Source organism: Oncorhynchus mykiss, chromosome 27 (genome assembly GCF_057628025.1).
Source record: "Oncorhynchus mykiss isolate SJ-2025 chromosome 27, ASM5762802v1, whole genome shotgun sequence".
NCBI classification, from domain to species: Eukaryota; Metazoa; Chordata; class Actinopteri; order Salmoniformes; family Salmonidae; genus Oncorhynchus; species Oncorhynchus mykiss.
The window spans coordinates 43,878,165-43,895,742 of NC_143048.1; the positions used below are offsets into that span (position 1 = coordinate 43,878,165).

Below are 17,578 nucleotides of genomic sequence, written 5' to 3' on the forward strand. Positions count from 1 at the left end.
AATGACTGGTGGAATAGGAGGACAGTTGTCCCTAAATGACTGGTGGAATAGGAGGACGGTTGTCCCTAAATGACTGGTGGAATAGGAGGACGGTTGTCCCTAGTTGACTGGTGGAATAGGAGGACAGTTGTCCCTAGATGATGACTGGTTGAATAGGAGGACAGTTGTCCCTAGATGATGAATGTGGAATAGGAGGACAGTTGTCCCTAGATGACTGGTGGAATAGGAGGACAGTTGTCCCTGGATGATGACTGGTGGAATAGGAGGACGGTTGTCCCTAGATGATGACTGGTGGAATAGGAGGACAGTTGTCCCTAGATGACTGGTGGAATAGGAGAACAGTTGTCCCTAGATGATGACTGGTGGAATAGGAGGACGGTTGTCCCTAAATGACTGGTGGAATAGGAGGACGGTTGTCCCTTGTTGACTGGTGGAATAGGAGGACAGTTGTCCCTAGATGATGACTGGTTGAATAGGAGGACAGTTGTCCCTAGATGATGACTGTGGAATAGGCGGACAGTTGTCTCTAGATGACTGGTGGAATAGGAGGACAGTTGTCCCTGGATGATGACTGGTGGAATAGGAGGACGGTTGTCCCTAGATTATGACTGGTGGAATAGGAGGACAGTTGTCCCTAGATGATGACTGTTGGAATAGGAGGACAGTTGTCCCTAGATGACTGGTGGAATAGGAAGACGGTTGTCCCTAGATGACTGGTGGAATAGGAAGACAGTTGTCCCTAAATGACTGGTGGAATAGGAGGACAGTTGTCCCTAAATGACTGGTGGAATAGGAGGACAGTTGTCCCTAGATGATGACTGGTGGAATAGGAGGACAGTTGTCCCTAGATGACTGGTGGAATAGGAGGACAGTCGTCCCTAGATGATGACTGGTGGAATAGGAGGACGGTTGTCCCTAGATGACTGGTGGAATAGGAGGACAGTAAATTGTTCATTCTCAAAGTATTCAGACCCCTTCCCTTTTTCCTATTTTGTTGTTACAGCCTTATTTTAAAATGTTTTAGTTTTTTTCATCAAACTACACACAATTCCCCATAATGACAAAGCATAAACTGTTTTTATTGATTTTTGCAAATGTATTAAAAACAAAAATACATTGTTTTCATAAGCATTCAGAACCTTTGCTATGAAACCCAAAATTGAGCTCAGCTGCATTCTGTTTCCATTGATCGTCCTTGAGATGTTTCTACATCTTGTTGGAGTCCACCTGTGGTAAATTAATTTTATTGGACATGATTTGGAAAGGCACACACCTGTCTATATAAGGTCCCACAGTTGACAGTGCATATCAGAACAGAAACCAAGCCATGAGGTAGAAGGAATTGTCAGTAGAGCTCCGAGACAGGATTGTGTTGAGGCACAGATCTGGGGAAGGGTACCAAAACATTTCTGCAGCATTGAAGGTCCCCAAGAACACAGTGGCCTCCATCATTATTAAATGGAGGAAGTTTGGAACCACCAAGACTCTTCCTAGATCTGGCCGCCCGACCAAACTGGGTAATCGGGGGAGAAGGGCCTTGGTCAGGAAGGTGAACAAGAACCTGATGGTCACTCTTACAGAGCTCTAGAGTTCCTCTGTTGAGATGGGAGAACCTTCCAGAAGGACAACCATCTCTGCAGCACTCCACCAACCAGGGCTTTATGGTAGAGTGGCCAGACGGCAGCAACTCCTCAGTAAAAAGCACAACAACCTGCTTGGAGTTTGCCAAAAGGCACCTAAAGGACTCTCAGATCGTGAGAAACAAAATTCTCTGGTCTGATGAAACCAAGATTTAATTATTTGGCCTGAATACCAAGTGTCTGGAGAAAACCTGGCACCATCCCTGCTGGGCTGTACAGAAGTGGCCAGAAAAAAAGCCATTGCTTAAAAAAAACAAAAAGAGGCAAACACATTTGGTGTTCGCCAAATACATTACTGGAGGATACTAACTTCTTAGACAATTAACTTACTCAGAATTGAGTGTGTGAGAGAGAGAGAGTCTCTGATATCCGTTATCTCCTTTCTCCCCCCAGCAGACTTCTCCCATCGTCCTTCTCCTGGTGGGGGGCTGAGAGGAGGAGGAGGAGGAGGAGGCGGTGGTTCGGACGAGGCCATCCGCTCCATCCTAGAACAAGCTCGAAGAGAGATGGAGGCCCAACAGGCTGCTGTGGAACCCAGCCTCAAAGCCTCCTCTTCTTCCTCCACTTCATCCTCTCACTCCCAGAGGGACTTACTGGTCTCCCATCTGGCTGCCTCCTTCCCTGCCTACACCCCTCTGGCTCTCTCCCTGAAGAACACCCCCACCGCCCTCCCAGTCTCCCCCTCCTCGCCCTCAACAGTCCTGGACTTCAGCTCCAGTGTGAAGAGGGAGGACAGGGGAGTGTCAGTGCCAGACAGCCTGGCTGATGGGGTGCCCAGGCTGGGTCGGAGCCCTGAGGGGTCTGCCCGGCCTGGAGGGGGGCACCGGAGGGATCAGTGGTGGAGCAACATGAACCCAGACCCCCGCAGAGATACACCCACACTGGGGGGAGAGGAGAACCACACCCAGGAGGACTCTAAAGAGGTGAGTACCACAGTCCGAATAAACACACAAGCCCTCGGTGAGAGCACTGTGACTCGTTACTGGAGGGGGGGTGGTTCTGGAGTGTCTCCACATTTATCACAGCCATCCAGATTCCCGTCCTGTCTGTTAGTGTCTCACATACCTCATTTATAATCAACCCAGCTCTAAAGTAATCACTCAGCTTTGAGCTCAACACAATTCATTGTATACGTAACCTAGTTAATGTGTGTGTGCTTATGTCTCTGTATCTGTTTAGCCATAACGTGTATGAGTGACTGACGTTTTTTTATTGTGTGTGTGTGTGTGTGTGTGTGTGTGTGTGTGTGTGTGTGTGTGTGTTAGGCTCTTTCCCAGGGAAGTATGTGTGACGGCGTGGGGTCTCGGCAGAACCCTTGGAGCAAGATGACCTCCAGAGGCCTGCGCATGCAGCTGTGGCTGAACGGTGACCTGAGCCAGAACACACACATCAAGCCTGCTCACAACCAAGGTAATGGAGTGTGTGTGTGTGTGTGTATTGACAAACAACTGACTGACGTATGGCTGACGATCATCTCTCAATTAACATTTATGGCAATTTAGCTAGTTAGCGTGCACTTGCTAGCTAATTTGTCCTGGGATATAAACATTGAGTTGTTATTTGACCTGAAATGGACAAGGTCCTGTAATCCGCCAATTAATCCGCACAAAAAACGGTCAACCGACTCATTTCTAGTCATCTCGCTTCCTTCCAGGCCTTTCCTTCTCTGGACTTTATATTGCGATTGGCAACTTTCATAAATTAGGTGCATTACCGCCACTGACCTCATTAGTCTTTCAGTCACCCACGTGGGTATAACCAATGAGATGGCACGTGGGTGGGTACCTGCTTCTATAAACCAATGAGGAGATGGGAGAGGCCGGACTTGCAGCGCGATCTGCGTCAGAAATGTTAGCCCTTGGCAACGCAGACGCTTGTTGGCGCGCGTGAGCAGTGTGGGTGCAAGTGTTGCAAAATAAATGTAGGAATTCCGTATGGATTTTCTTACGATCCTAATGATACGTACGTTCAACCTTTTGGCAGGTATCTCGCTCCATACACTGCTCTCTTAGCCTGTTGATAGCTGGGGGGTTGCTACAGTATCATTTTGTCACCCCTTCCTCCCTCTCTCCCCCTTTCCACCCCAGCCCTGTTGATAGCTGGGGGGTTGCTACAGTACCATTTTGTCACCCCTTCCCCCCCTCCCTCTCTCCCTTTCCACCCCAGCCCTGTTGATAGCTGGGGGGTTGCTACAGTACCATTTTGTCACCCCTTCCCCCCCCCTCCCTCTCTCTCCCTTTCCACCCCAGCCCTGTTGATAGCTGGGGGGTTGCTACAGTACCATTTTGTCACCCCTTCCCCCCCCCCTCCCTCTCTCTCCCTTTCCACCCCAGCCCTGTTGATAGCTGGGGGGTTGCTACCATTTTGTCACCCCTTCCCCCCCCCCTCCCTCTCTCTCCCTTTCCACCCCAGCCCTGTTGATAGCTGGGAGGTTGCTACCATTTTGTCACCCCTCCTCCTCTCGCCCCTTCCCTCCCTCCCCAGCCCTGTTGTCAGGCCTCTTTTGGCAGCAGGGTCTCTTTCTCTAGGCACAAGGAGGACATAACCCACACTGACAGCTCTCCATGACTGCTCTATTCCAGCCTTCTGCAAAACAGGACAGAGACAGGGAAGGGGACAGAGGGCATTATGGGAGGGAAAAAGAGACCCTATGAATACATCTCTTTTTGTTTGCAGATCTGAAGGAACTGGATAAGGTCTTCCGATGAGTTTAGAGGAGATTCAGCCATACTGTTAATCCCTATTGAGTTGTCTCTCTCTCAGACCTGCCAACAGTGAGGGCGGTGAGGGGCTAGAGGTTTCCTTCTGACTGCAGTGTTTATTAACCCCGGTCCTGGGGACTCACAGGGGGGCCCTAGGGGTTTCCTTCTGACTGGGCTTGTTGACTGCAGTGTGCCCCCTCAGTGTTCATTAACCCCGGTCCTGGGGACTCACAGGGGGGCCCTAAAGGCTTCCTTCTGACTGGGCTTGTTGACTGCAGTGTGCCCCCTTAGTGTTTATTAATCCCGGTCCTGGGGACTCACAGGGGGGCCCTAGCACTACACCTCATTCCACTATTCAGCTCATCATCCATTTCATTAAAAAGTGCTAGAGCAAAAACACAAATGTGCACTCCTTTGGTTGCCGAGGACCAGGATTAAGAATGTGCACTCCTTTGGTTGCCGAGGACCAGGATTAAGAATGTGCACTCCTTTGGTTGCCGAGGACCAGGATTAAGAATGTGCACTCCTTTGGTTGCCGAGGACCAGGATTAAGAATGTGCACTCCTTTGGTTGCCGAGGACCAGGATTAAGAATGTGCACTCCTTTGGTTGCCGAGGACCAGGATTAAGAATGTGCACTCCTTTGCTTCCCTAGGACCAGGATTAAGAATGTGCACTCCTTTTGTTGCCGAGGACCAGGATTAAGAATGTGCACTCCTTTGGTTGCCGAGGACCAGGATTAAGAATGTGCACTCCTTTGGTTGCCGAGGACCAGGATTAAGAATGTGCACTCCTTTGGTTGCCGAGGACCAGGATTAAGAATGTGCACTCCTTTGGTTCCCTAGGACCAGGATTAAGAAACATTTCATTAAAAGGATACTTTGGGATTTTGGCAACTTCCCCAGAGTCAGATAAACTCATATGCATACCATTTTTGTCTCTGTGTCCAGTATGAGGTAATCTCGCGAACCAATGTTAACGAGTTTTAGCTCAATGACTGGAAGTCTATTGGTATCTACTAGCATGCATACCGTACTGACCTACTGTATTGTCTGCTCCTGCCTTGCGTTTTCTCTCCTCTAGCAGAGGGTCAGACCTCAGCCAGCTGCAGCCCTGCCCCAGCAGAGGGCACTCCCAGCCAGACCTCAGCTAGCTGCAGCCCTGCCCCAGCAGAGGGCACTCCCAGCCAGACCTCAGCCAGCTGCAGCCCTCCTCCAGGGTCTCCACTGAGCTCTGCTGAGGAGTCACTCAATGGTTTAGGGGGCGACCGGGACCCTCTGGCCCCCCAGGCCCCGTCTCTGGAGCCCCCATCTGGTGAGCCCTCAGGGGGAGAGTCCCAGCCCGGTACGCCCCTGCCACTCCCTGGCCCCATCACAGGCCTCAGCATCCAGGAGACGATAGCCATGTCTCCTGAGCTGGACACATACGTCCTCACCAAGAAGGTCAAGGAGGTGCTGACTGATAACAACCTTGGTGAGACTCAGACTTTTACGATACCTTCAGTCTCTGTTTTCTCCTTCCTCTTCTCTCTCTCTCTTCCCTTCTTTATTCACTCTCACCTATTTCCTGTTTGTTTGTTTTTTTATATATATATATTTTCCTCTTTGTCGTTCACTTATAGTTTCACCCCATCTCACTTTAGATTCATCTCCATATACAAGCTCTCCCAATTCATGGTAGTCTATCCAGTCCTCCAGCCTGACCCCCTTCTCTCTCTACTCTCTCTCCCCCCAGGGCAGCGTCTGTTTGGGGAGAGTATCCTGGGTCTGACCCAGGGCTCAGTGTCTGATCTGCTGGCTCGGCCTAAGCCCTGGCACAAGCTGAGTCTGAAGGGACGTGAGCCATTCGTCCGCATGCAGTTCTGGCTGCAGGACCCACACAAAGTGGAGAAACTAATGGACATGAAACGCCTGGAGAAGAAAGGTAATGATCTCTCTCTCTCCGCATTCTGTCTCTCTCACGGATTATAATTAGCTCTATTGGATGTGACATCAGGTGGCCCTCCACGGGCCTGCTTCATCAATTATAAACAGCAGCAGTCAGCGATTACTATCATTTTTCCTCCCCCTTTTTTAAAATTAAATTTTTTATTTAACTAGACAAGTCAGTTAAGAACAAAGTCTAATTTACAATGACGGCCTACCCCTGGCGACGCTAAGCCAATTGTGCGTCGCCCTATGGGATTCCCAATCAAGGCCGGTTGTGATACAACCTGGATTCGAACCAGGGTGTCTCTAGTGACGCGTTTAGCACTGAGATGCAGTGCCTTAGACCTCTGTGCCACTTAGAGTCCCTTACTGCACGGATCCATTCATCCACTGCTTCCTGGTTCCATTCATCTACTACTTCCTGGTTCCATTCATCTACTGCTTCCTGGTTCCATTCATCCACTGCTTCCTGGTTCCATTCATCCACTGCTTCCTGGGTTCCATTCATCTACTGCTTCCTGGTTCCATTCATCTACTGCTTCCTGGTTCCATTCATCTACTACTTCCTGGTTCCATTCATCTACTGCTTCCTGGTTCCATTCATCCACTGCTTCCTGGTTCCATTCATCCACTGCTTCCTGGGTTCCATTCATCTACTGCTTCCTGGGTACCATTCATCTACTGCTTCCTGGGTTCCATTCATCAACTGCTTCCTGGGTTCCATTAATCTACTACTTCCTGGGTTCCATTCATCTACTGCTTCCTGGGTTCCATTCATCTACTGCTTCCTGGTTCCATTCATCTACTGCTTCCTGGGTTCCATTCATCTACTGCTTCCTGGTTCCATTCATCTACTGCTTCCTGGGTACCATTCATCTACTGCTTCCTGGGTTCCATTCATCTACTGCTTCCTGGGTTCCATTCATCTACTGCTTCCTGGGTTCCATTCATCTACTGCTTCCTGGGTTCCATTCATCTACTGCTTCCTGGGTTCCATTCATCTACTGCTTCCTGGGTTCCATTCATCTACTGCTTCCTGGGTTCCATTCATCTACTGCTTCCTGGGTTCCATTCATCTACTGCTTCCTGGGTTCCATTCATCTACTGCTTCCTGGGTTCCATTCATCTACTGCTTCCTGGGTTCCATTCATCTACTGCTTCCTGGGTTCCATTCATCTACTGCTTCCTGGGTTCCATTCATCTACTGCTTCCTGGGTTCCATTCATCTACTGCTTCCTGGGTTCCATTCATCTACTGCTTCCTGGGTTCCATTCATCTACTGCTTCCTGGGTTCCATTCATCTACTGCTTCCTGGGTTCCATTCATCTACTGCTTCCTGGGTTCCATTCATCTACTGCTTCCTGGGTTCCATTCATCTACTGCTTCCTGGGTTCCATTCATCTACTGCTTCCTGGGTTCCATTCATCTACTGCTTCCTGGGTTCCATTCATCTACTGCTTCCTGGGTTCCATTCATCTACTGCTTCCTGGTTCCATTCATCTACTGCTTACTGGGTTCCATTCATCTACTGCTTACTGGGTTCCATTCATCTACTGCTTCCTGGGTTCCATTCATCTACTGCTTCCTGGTTCCATTCATCTACTGCTTCCTGGTTCCATTCATCTACTGCTTCATGGGTTCCATTCATCTACTGCTTCCTGGGTTCCATTCATCTACTGCTTCCTGGTTCCATTCATCTACTGCTTACTGGGTTCCATTCATCTACTGCTTCCTGGGTTCCATTCATCTACTGCTTCCTGGTTCCATTCATCTACTGCTTACTGGGTTCCATTCATCTACTGCTTCCTGGGTTCCATTCATCTACTGCTTCCTGGGTTCCATTCATCTACTGCTTACTGGGTTCCATTCATCTACTGCTTACTGGGTTCCATTCATCTACTGCTTCCTGGGTTCCATTCATCTACTGCTTCCTGGGTTCCATTCATCTACTGCTTCCTGGGTTCCATTCATCTACTGCTTCCTGGTTCCATTCATCTACTGCTTACTGGGTTCCATTCATCTACTGCTTCCTGGGTTCCATTCATCTACTGCTTCCTGGGTTCCATTCATCTACTGCTTCCTGGGTTCCATTCATCTACTGCTTCCTGGGTTCCATTCATCTACTGCTTCCTGGGTTCCATTCATCTACTGCTTCCTGATTTACACATCAGTCTCTCTCTTCCTAGTGAGACTTAAAGGTAGACTCAGCGAGATGCCGTTGCGTGCATGAAGTAAACACATAGGTACATTTCTGTAACTAAGAGCGTTGAAGCGTGAGGCTAAACTTCTCTGCTGCTTCGGCCCCGTAGACACCACATTGTATCAACGTGAAGCGCACCCGTCCGGATACTCTGTGTGAGCTTTCATCGCGCTCATCTAAATATCTGCAGTACTATTGGTTTGCTACATCATCTCGCTGAGTCTAACTTTTAATGATCTTTCTTGCATTGATTCCGATCTAGCTAACACTTCCATCAGAGTAGGAAGCCCATCCCTACTTTGTTTCTCTCTCGGCTGTACTGAAGATAGATGGCTAGAAGGTAAGGGACGCCAGCAGTTTGTTTTCAGAAGGCATTATGTGGCCAGCGGGCCTGGCTTCCCTAGCCTGGGTACCAGTCTGTTCCTGGTCTCTTTAACACAGCCTGGGTACCAGTCTGTTCCTGGTCTCTTTAATATAGCCTGGGTACCAGTCTGTTTCTAGTCTCTAGACAACTCCTTATGGAATTGTCATGTGAAACATGATTTGCTTGACAATGACAATGGAGCAGGCAAAAGTACCAACAGATCTGGGACCAGGCTACTGCTACTTGTTACTGCTACTGTGACCAGGCCTAGCTACCCCAGCTGTTTCTGTGCAGGCGGTTAGTGTCCCATTGAGCATGCCCACAGCAGGCCTGGAGGGAAGAGGCTGAACCACATGTTGGAGGTCACTGAGTGCAGGCAGCAGGATGAAGTTGGCCCTAGTCAGTGATCAGAGGTCAGAATAGAGCTGTGGGAGTGGACCTGACCAATAGCAGAGCTGGGAGGAAAGGCAGACGAACCATGAGTTGACCCTGTGTCGTGTATCACGTTGAAGTTAGACACATGTACATGGCCTTGTAGGCTTGTGCTGTATTTGGGTTTCTCTTCTCTTTTATTGGATCAGTGTGTACTGTACTGTACTGTAGGAGATTAGAGAATGTCAAATCCATGCTGTCATTTGCACATGAATTAAGGCTGTGGTGTTTTCAGAGGCTGACTCTGTCCTTGTATTGCTACAGTTAGACATTGCCGCCCCCTAGTGGTTGTTGGTACTAGTACACTGTGTGCTTATCTACAACGAAATCTCATCCTTTCTCTGTCTCTCCCCAGCCTACCTGAAGAGGCGCCACAGTTCGCTGAGTGATGGCCATTCTGTGGACGGTGGCCTGGCAGGGCCAGACTTCCTCCAGAGCGCCAGCCCCCAGCATCAGCAGCCTCCTCAGCTGTACCAGAAGAAGATCCGAGTGGTTCTGGGTCCCGAGGAGAAGGAGGCTCTGAAGAGGGCTTACCAAGAGAAACCCTACCCCTCCCCCAAAACCATTGAGGAGCTGGCCTCCCAGCTTCACCTGAAGACCAGCACTGTTATCAACTGGTTCCACAACTACAGGTCAGTTACTGCACTATCAGGCTAAGCTTAGGATGTGGGATCTAAAGTACAACTCATTTACAATGACGGCCTACCAAAAGGCAGTAGACCTCCTGCAGGGATGGGGGCTGGGATTAAAAATCTTGCTCCCTGGAGTGGCGCAGCGGTCTAAGGCACTGCTTCTCAGCACTACACCCTGGTTCAAATCCAGGCTGGATTTGTTTTTTCTTTTTTTTTTCTCTCACCTTTTTCAACCAGGCAGGTCAGAAATAATGATATAATTCATGCCTTACCTTTGAAGATTTTCTTCTGTTGGCACTCCAAAATGTCCCAGAAACATCACAAATGGTCCTTTTTTTGTTTGATAATGTCCTTCTTTATGTCCCAAAAATGTCAATTTATTTGGCGCGTTTGATTCAGAAATACACTGGTTTCAACTCTCCCAACATGCCTACAAAGTATCTAATAAGTTACCTGTAAACTTGGTCCAAACATTTCAAACAACGTTCCTAATCCAACCTCGGGTACCCTAAAACGTAAACAATCGATACATTTTAAGACGGAATAAACGGTTTCTAATACCGGATAAAAACAACGTGGAGCGCGCTCCTGTTCACGTGCACCAAAACAGTACAGTCCACCTGGAGTGACACTTACAATGAATAGGACTACTTCTTCATTTCTCAAAAGAATAACATAGAACAATTTCTAAAGACTGTTGACATCTAGTGGAAGCCCTAGGAACTGCAGGTTCCTAATAATAAGGGTGTCCCATAGAAAACCATTGGACAATCCCATGACCTCAATTTGTTTTCCCCTGGATGGTTTGTCCTCAGGTTTTCACCTGCCAAATCAGTTCTGTTAGGCATTATTTGAACATGTTTAGAAACTTTAGTGTGTTTTCTATCCAAATCTACCAATTATATGCATATCCTAGCTTCTGGGCCTGAGTAACAGGCAGTTTACTTTGGGCACACTTTTCATCCGGAGGTGAAAATACTACCCCCTACCCAAGAGAGGTTAACCAGGTAGGCCAACTGAGAATGAGTTCTCATTTTCAACTGCGACCTGGCCAAGATGAAGCAAAGCAGTGCAACAAAAAACAACAACACAGAGTTACACATAAACAAACGTACAGTCAATAACACAATAGAAATATATATGTACAGTGTGTAAATGTGGAAGAGTAGGGAGGTAAGGAAATAAATAGGCCATAGAGGCAAAATTATTTCAATTTAGCAATAACACTGGAGTGATAGATGTGCAGATAATGATGTGCAAGTAGAGATACAGGGGTGCAAAAGAGCAAAAAAATGTATAACAATATGGGGATGAGGTAGTTGGGTGTTCTATTTTCAGATGGGCTGTGTACAGGAACGGTAAACTGCTCTGATAGCTGATGCTTAAAGTTAGTGAGGGAGATATAAGACTCCAGCTTCAGTGATTTTGCAATTCGTTCCAGTCATTGGCAGCAGAGGACTGGAAGGAAAGGCGGCCAAAGTAGGTGATGGCTTTGGGGATGACCAGTGAAATATACCTGCTGGAGCGCGTGCTACGAGTGGGTGTTGCAATGTTTACCAGTGAGTTGAGATAAGGCATCGCTTTACCTAGCAAAAACTTATAGATGACCTGGAGCCACTAGGTTTGGCGACGAATATGTAACGAGGGCTAGCCAACGAGTGCATACAGGTCGCAGTGGTGGGTAGTATATGGGGCTTTGGTGACAAAACGGATGGCACGGTGATAGACTGCATCCAATTTCCGTGTTGGAGGCTATTTTGTAAATGACATCGCCGAAGTCGAGGATTTGTAGGATAGTCAGTTTTACAAGGGTATGTTTGGCAGCATGAGTAAAAGAGGCTTTGTTGTGAAATAGGAAGCCGATTCTAGATTTAATTTTGGATTGGAGATGTTTGATGTGAGTCTAGAAGGAGAGTTTACAGTCTAACCAGACACCTAGGTATTTGTAGTTGTCCACATATTCTAAGTCAGAACCGTCCAGAGTAGTGATGCTAGTCGGGCAGGCGGGTGTGGGCAGCAATCGGTTTTAGAGCATGCATTTATTTTTACTTGCATTTAAGAGCAGTTGGAAGCCACGGAAGGAGAGTTGTATGGCATTGAAACTCGTTCAGAAGTTTAATAGCACAGTGTCCAAAGAAGGGCCAGATGTATACAGAATGGTGTCGTCTGCGTAGAGTTGTATCAGAGAATCACCAGCAGCAAGAGCGATATCATTGATATATGCAACGAAAAGAGTCGGCCCAAGAATTGAACACTGTGGCACCCCCATAGAGACTGCCAGAGGTCCGGACAACAGGCCCTCCGATTTGACACACTGAACTCTGTCTGAGAAGTAGTTGGTGAACCAGGCGAGGCAGTCATTAGAGAAACCAAGGCTGTTGAGTCTGCTGATTAAGAATGAGGTGATTGATAGAGTTGAATCTCTTGACCAGGTCGATGAAGACAGCTGCACAGTACTGTCTTTTATCGATGGCAGTTATGATATCGTTTAGGACCTTGAGCGTGGCTGAGGTGCACCTGTGACCAGCTCAGAAACCAGATTGCATAGTGGAGAAGGTACGGTGGGATTTGAAATGGTCAGTGATCAGTTTGTTAACTTTAGAGAGGCAGGGCAAAATGGATATAGGTCTGTAACAGTTTGGGTCTAGAGTGTCACCCAATTTGAAGAGGGGGATGACCGCGGCAGCTTTCCAATCTTTAGGGATCTCAGACGATATGAAAGAGAGGTTGAACAGGCTAGTAATAGGGGTTGCAACAATTTCGGCGGGTAATTTTAGAGAGAGAGGGTTCAGATTTTCCAGCCCAGCTGGTTTGTAGGGATCCAGATTTTGCAGCTCTTTCAGAACTTCAGCTATCTGGGTGAAGGAGAAGCGGTGGTGGCTTGGGCCAGTTGCTGCGGGAGGTGCAGAGCTGTTGGTAGGGGTTGCCAGGTGGAGAGCATGGCCAGCCATGGAAAAAAGTTATTTGAAATTCTCGATTATCGTAGATTTATCGGTGGTGACAGTGTTTCCTAGCCTCAGTGCAGTGGGAAGCTGGGAGGAGGTGCTCTTATTCTCCATGGACTTTAGTGTCCCAAAACTTTTTGGAATTAGTGCTACAGAATGCTAACTTCTGTTTGAAAAAGCTAGCCTTTGCTTTCCTAACTGACTGTGTATATTTGTTCCACACTTCCCTGAAAAGTTGCATATCGCGGGGGCTATTCAATGCTAATGCAGTACGCCACAGGATGTTTTTGTGCTGGTCAAGGGTAGTCAAGTCTGAAGTGAACCAGGGGCTATATCTGTTCTTAGTTCTACATTTTTTGAATGGGGTATGCTTATTTAAGATGGTGAGGAAAGCACTTTTAAAGAACTACCAGGCATCCTCTACTGATGAGATGAGGTCAATATCCTTCCAGGATACCCCGGCCAGGTCGATTAGAAAGGCCTGCTCACAGAAGTGTTTTAGGGAGCGTATGACAGTGATGAGGGGTGGTCGTTTTACCTCGGACCCATTACAGACGCAGGCAATGAGGCAGTGATCGCTTAGATTCTGGTTGAAGACAGCAGAGGTGTATTTAGAGGGCAAGTTGGTCAGTATTAAATCTATGAGGGTGCCCATGTTTACAATTTTAGGGTTGTACCTGGTAGGTTCCTTGATAATTTGTGTGAGATTGATGGCATCTATCTTAGATTGTAGGACGACTGGGATGCTATGCATTTCCCAGTTTAGGTCACCTAACAGTACGAACTCTGAAGATAGATGGGGTGCAATCAATTCATATATGGTGTCCAGGGCACAGCTGGGGGCTGAGGGGGATCTATAAGAAGCGGCAACATTGAGAGACTTATTTCTGGAAAGGTGGATTTTTAAAAGTAGAAGCTCGAACTGTTTGGGCACAAACCTGGATAGTTTGACAGAACTCTGCTCTCTCTGCAGTTGACAGCAACTCTGCTCTCTTTGGCAGTTCTATCTTGACGGAAAATGTAGTTGGGGATGGAAATTTCAGGATTTTTGGTGGCCTTCTAAACCAGGATACACGGCTAGGACATCAGGGTTGTCGGACTGTGCTGAAGCAGTAATTAAACAAACTTGGGGAGGAGGCTTCTGATGTCAACATGCATGAAACCAAGGCTTTTGCAGTTACAGAAGTCAACAAATGAGAGCGCCTGGGGAATAGGTGTAATGCTGGGTGCTACAGGGCCTGGGTTAAACCTCTACATCACCAGAGGAACAGAGGAGGAGTAGGATAAGGGTACGGCTAAAATAACTGGTTGTCTAGTGCAATGGGAACAGAGAATAAAAGGGGCATATTTTTGGGTGTGGTAGAATAGATCCAGGTCATAATGTACAGACAAGGGTATTGTATGATTTGAGTACACTGGAGGTAAACCTAGGCATTTGAGTGAAAAAGCTTGCATCTCTGGAGACACCAGTTAAGCCAGGTGAGGTCTCCGCATGTGTGGGGGGTGGGATAAAAGAGCTATCTAAGGCATGTTGAGCAGGACTGGGGGCTCTACAGTGAATTAAAAGCAGTTGACAAGGCATAATGACATTAGAGAGAGGCATGTGTAGCCAAGTGATCATAGGGTCCAATGAGCAGCAATAGGTGAGTCAGGGAGCCGTTCGGAAGTCGCAACTTTGTTAGACGAGAGGGAGACACTGGGTTCAGAAAGCTAGCGGGCCGGGGCTAGCATATGGATCTTCGGCGACATCGCAATGGAAAAGCCTATTGAAACCACATCGGACAATTACATCCGCAGACCAGTCTCGATGGATTGTCAAATTGTCAAACAGGTATTGTAGCCCACGAATTAGCTGGTGGTGGAGAAAAGCAGTCCGATATGCTCTGGGTTGATATCGCGCTGTGCAGACTGGCAGGTATTGACCGAGCTAAAGCTGGTTGTTGTCCGAGCTAAAGGTGAAGGCCGCTAGCCGCGGCTAACAATGACTAGTAGCTCGTTAGCTGGCTTGCTTCTAATGGAGGTTCCTGTTATGAAGTTTAAAAATAGCAGATGCGTACCGCATTGGGTGAGGCGGGTTGCAGGAAAGTATATTTAGAGCGTAGGTGGAAAGTGAGATTGAAATATATACGAGAAAAATGGAGATCAGACTATTTACACGGGACAAGACAAACACTCGTACGACTGCTACGCCATCTTGGATTTACATTACATATCACAACCAGCCCTGATTGCGAGTCCCATAGAGCGGCGCACAATTGGCCCAGTGTCGTCCGGGTTTTGGGGTAGGCCGTCATTGTAAATAAGAATTTGTTCTTAACTGACTTGCCTAGTTAAATAAAGGTTAAAAAAATAATAATAATAATGGAAAATTACTTTTTTACAAAATCTAGAAACCTGATATTCCACAAATGACGTTGTAATTTCAATGACATGTATTCGTATGAACATTTCGGCTTTTATAATAAACTAGACCAACTTCTTTACGGTGTTACATATTGGTTTGTAGTACACAACATGTACTTAAAAAGCAGCTAGAATTCAATTAGGCCCAATATTGGCTCCATCGCAATCAATTTAATACATCTTATTTTCTGGTGCTCTTAAATTTCATGTGGTGCTTCTAAGTCTTTGAAGTTGATAGCACCAGTGAAATATGTTAATTAAGAGTCCTGTGTGGGATAGGAACAGAGCTATAACTAATTCATTAGACCATGTCTGTTCTGTTGCTGTGAAACCTAGTGTTGTGATATTACATATGTTGTGATATTATATTACACACGGTGGAGTTGGTGACTGTTTAGTTCAAATCTACTTCTACTTACGGTCTTCTGGTTGACATATGATGTCCAGTTGTGTTTGAGGAGTCTGCTCTCCGTCCCTCCCCTCTTCATAGACCTAGTCTTTAACGTCTCTAGGGTATTGTTGGGGAAATTATGATTAAATGACTGAACAAATCATTTTAAATGGAACTGTAACTAAGTAAACTTATACTCTGTTTTATTATATCTGATTAACAATATGAGTTCATAAGAAGGGATTGTGTGACACGGACAAGGAGTAATTAAAGTTAATGAACACCATTACAACTAGGAAGAAAGAAATGGTTTGTGGATTAAGTAAACAGATAAGGTAGTTAACCTATGGTTGAACCGACGAAACTGAGCTCTGGGGTGTTTTAGATAAGGAAGTGAGTGCATTCCTAGGTTTTCTGTTAATTAGAACTGTCAGCTAAGTGGTGATCGATAATGTTGATGGGTCAAAAGTTAATTCAGTTGTGTTGTGTGTCCTGTGTATGTGCTAGGGGGGTCAGAATGAACTCAGAATGAACCTTTAAAGTTCCCTTTGACCCGGTCTGGAGGAGGGGATTCTGTTGAGCAATGAAATGACGTCATGGTATTGTATATAAACTGTTGCTCGTGGTAACGTGGCAGCGCACTCCGAGAATATATTCTGTTACCTATTATTGAAATGGCTGGTCTCCCTCTATTTTATGCAAACAAGAATCTTACAAATTCTCATAAAATAGATTAAGGGTTTTCAATTAATGAAAACACATTGGCATAATTAAATTACAGTAACAGGTATGTGGGACGTTAGCCTGGCCAACATCCAGTGAGATTGCAGAGCGCCAAATTCAAATACAGAAATACTAATTATATAAATTCAGAAAAGGTACAACTATTAAACATAGGTTTAAAGATTAACTTCTTGTGAATCCAACCACGGTGTCAGATTAAAAAAATGCCTTAGTTCGAAAGCATACCATGCAATTATTTGAGAACATAGCCCAGCAGACAAATCATTACAAACAGTAACCAGCCAAGTAGAAGAGTTACACAAGTCAGAAATAGAGATAAAATTAATCCCTTACCTTTGATGATCTTCATATGTTTGCACTCAGAAGACATTAATTTATTCAATAAATGTTTCTTTTGTTCGATAAAGAATCTCTTTATATCCAAAAACCTCAATTTTGTTCGCATTTTCTTCAGTAATCCACAGGCTCAAACGCAGTCACAACAGGCAGACAAAAAATCCCAATTGTATCCGTAAAGTTTGTAGAAACATGTCAACCGATGTTTATATTCAATCCTCAGGTTGTTTTTAGCCTAAATGATCTATAATATTTCAACCGGACAATAACGTCTTCAATATAAAAGGTAAACAAGAAAAGGCGCGCACTCGGTCGCGCTAAATGAAAAGGCTCTGTGACACGGCAGGGTCCACTCATTCAGACGGCTCTTAATCCCTCATTTTTCAGAATACAAGCCTGAAAAAAATTCTGAATACTGTCTAGTGGAAGGCATAGGAACTGCAATTTGAGTCCTAAATCAATGGATACTGTAATGGCATTGAATAGAAAACTACAACAACAAAACAAATCCTACTTCCTGAATGGATTTTTCTCAGGTTTTCACCTGCCAAATCAGTTCTGTTATACTCACAGACATTATTTTAACAGTTTTGGAAACTTTAGTGTTTTCTATCCAATTATACTAATTATATGCATATCCTATCTTCTGGGCCCGAGTAGAAGGCAGTTTAATGCTGCCCCCTACCCTAAAGAAGTTAACCCCCTGCTTTCCGTCCCTACCCAGGTCTCGTATCCGCAGGGAGCTCTTCGTAGACCTAGTCTTTAACCCCCTGCTCTCCATCCCTCCCCAGGTCTCGTATCCGCAGATAGCTCTTCGTAGACCTAGTCATTAACCCCCTGCTCTCCATCCCTCCCCAGGTCT

The 17,578-nt window shown here is 46.3% G+C and overlaps 1 protein-coding gene across 11 annotated transcripts in view; it reads left to right on the forward strand.

The window, feature by feature from the left end:
• The window catches only part of cux1b (cut-like homeobox 1b), a 174,090-nt gene that overhangs the window by 134,892 nt on the left and 21,620 nt on the right, over positions 1-17,578 (forward strand). For 3 of the 11 annotated variants that reach the window (XM_036965636.2, XM_036965640.2, XM_090224087.1), the window contains 5 exons: positions 2,034-2,563; positions 2,906-3,050; positions 5,425-5,814; positions 6,076-6,264; positions 9,621-9,897. The exons of 1 other annotated variant lie outside the window; for it this stretch is intronic. In XM_036965636.2, the coding sequence (XP_036821531.2) occupies positions 2,034-2,563; positions 2,906-3,050; positions 5,425-5,814; positions 6,076-6,264; positions 9,621-9,897 (1,531 nt within the window). Of the gene's footprint in view, positions 1-2,033; positions 2,564-2,905; positions 3,051-5,424; positions 5,815-6,075; positions 6,265-9,620; positions 9,898-17,440; positions 17,565-17,578 lie in introns of those variants that run through there. 7 more of the 11 variants (XM_036965639.2, XM_090224084.1, XM_036965638.2 and 4 more) reach the window with 4 other exon arrangements.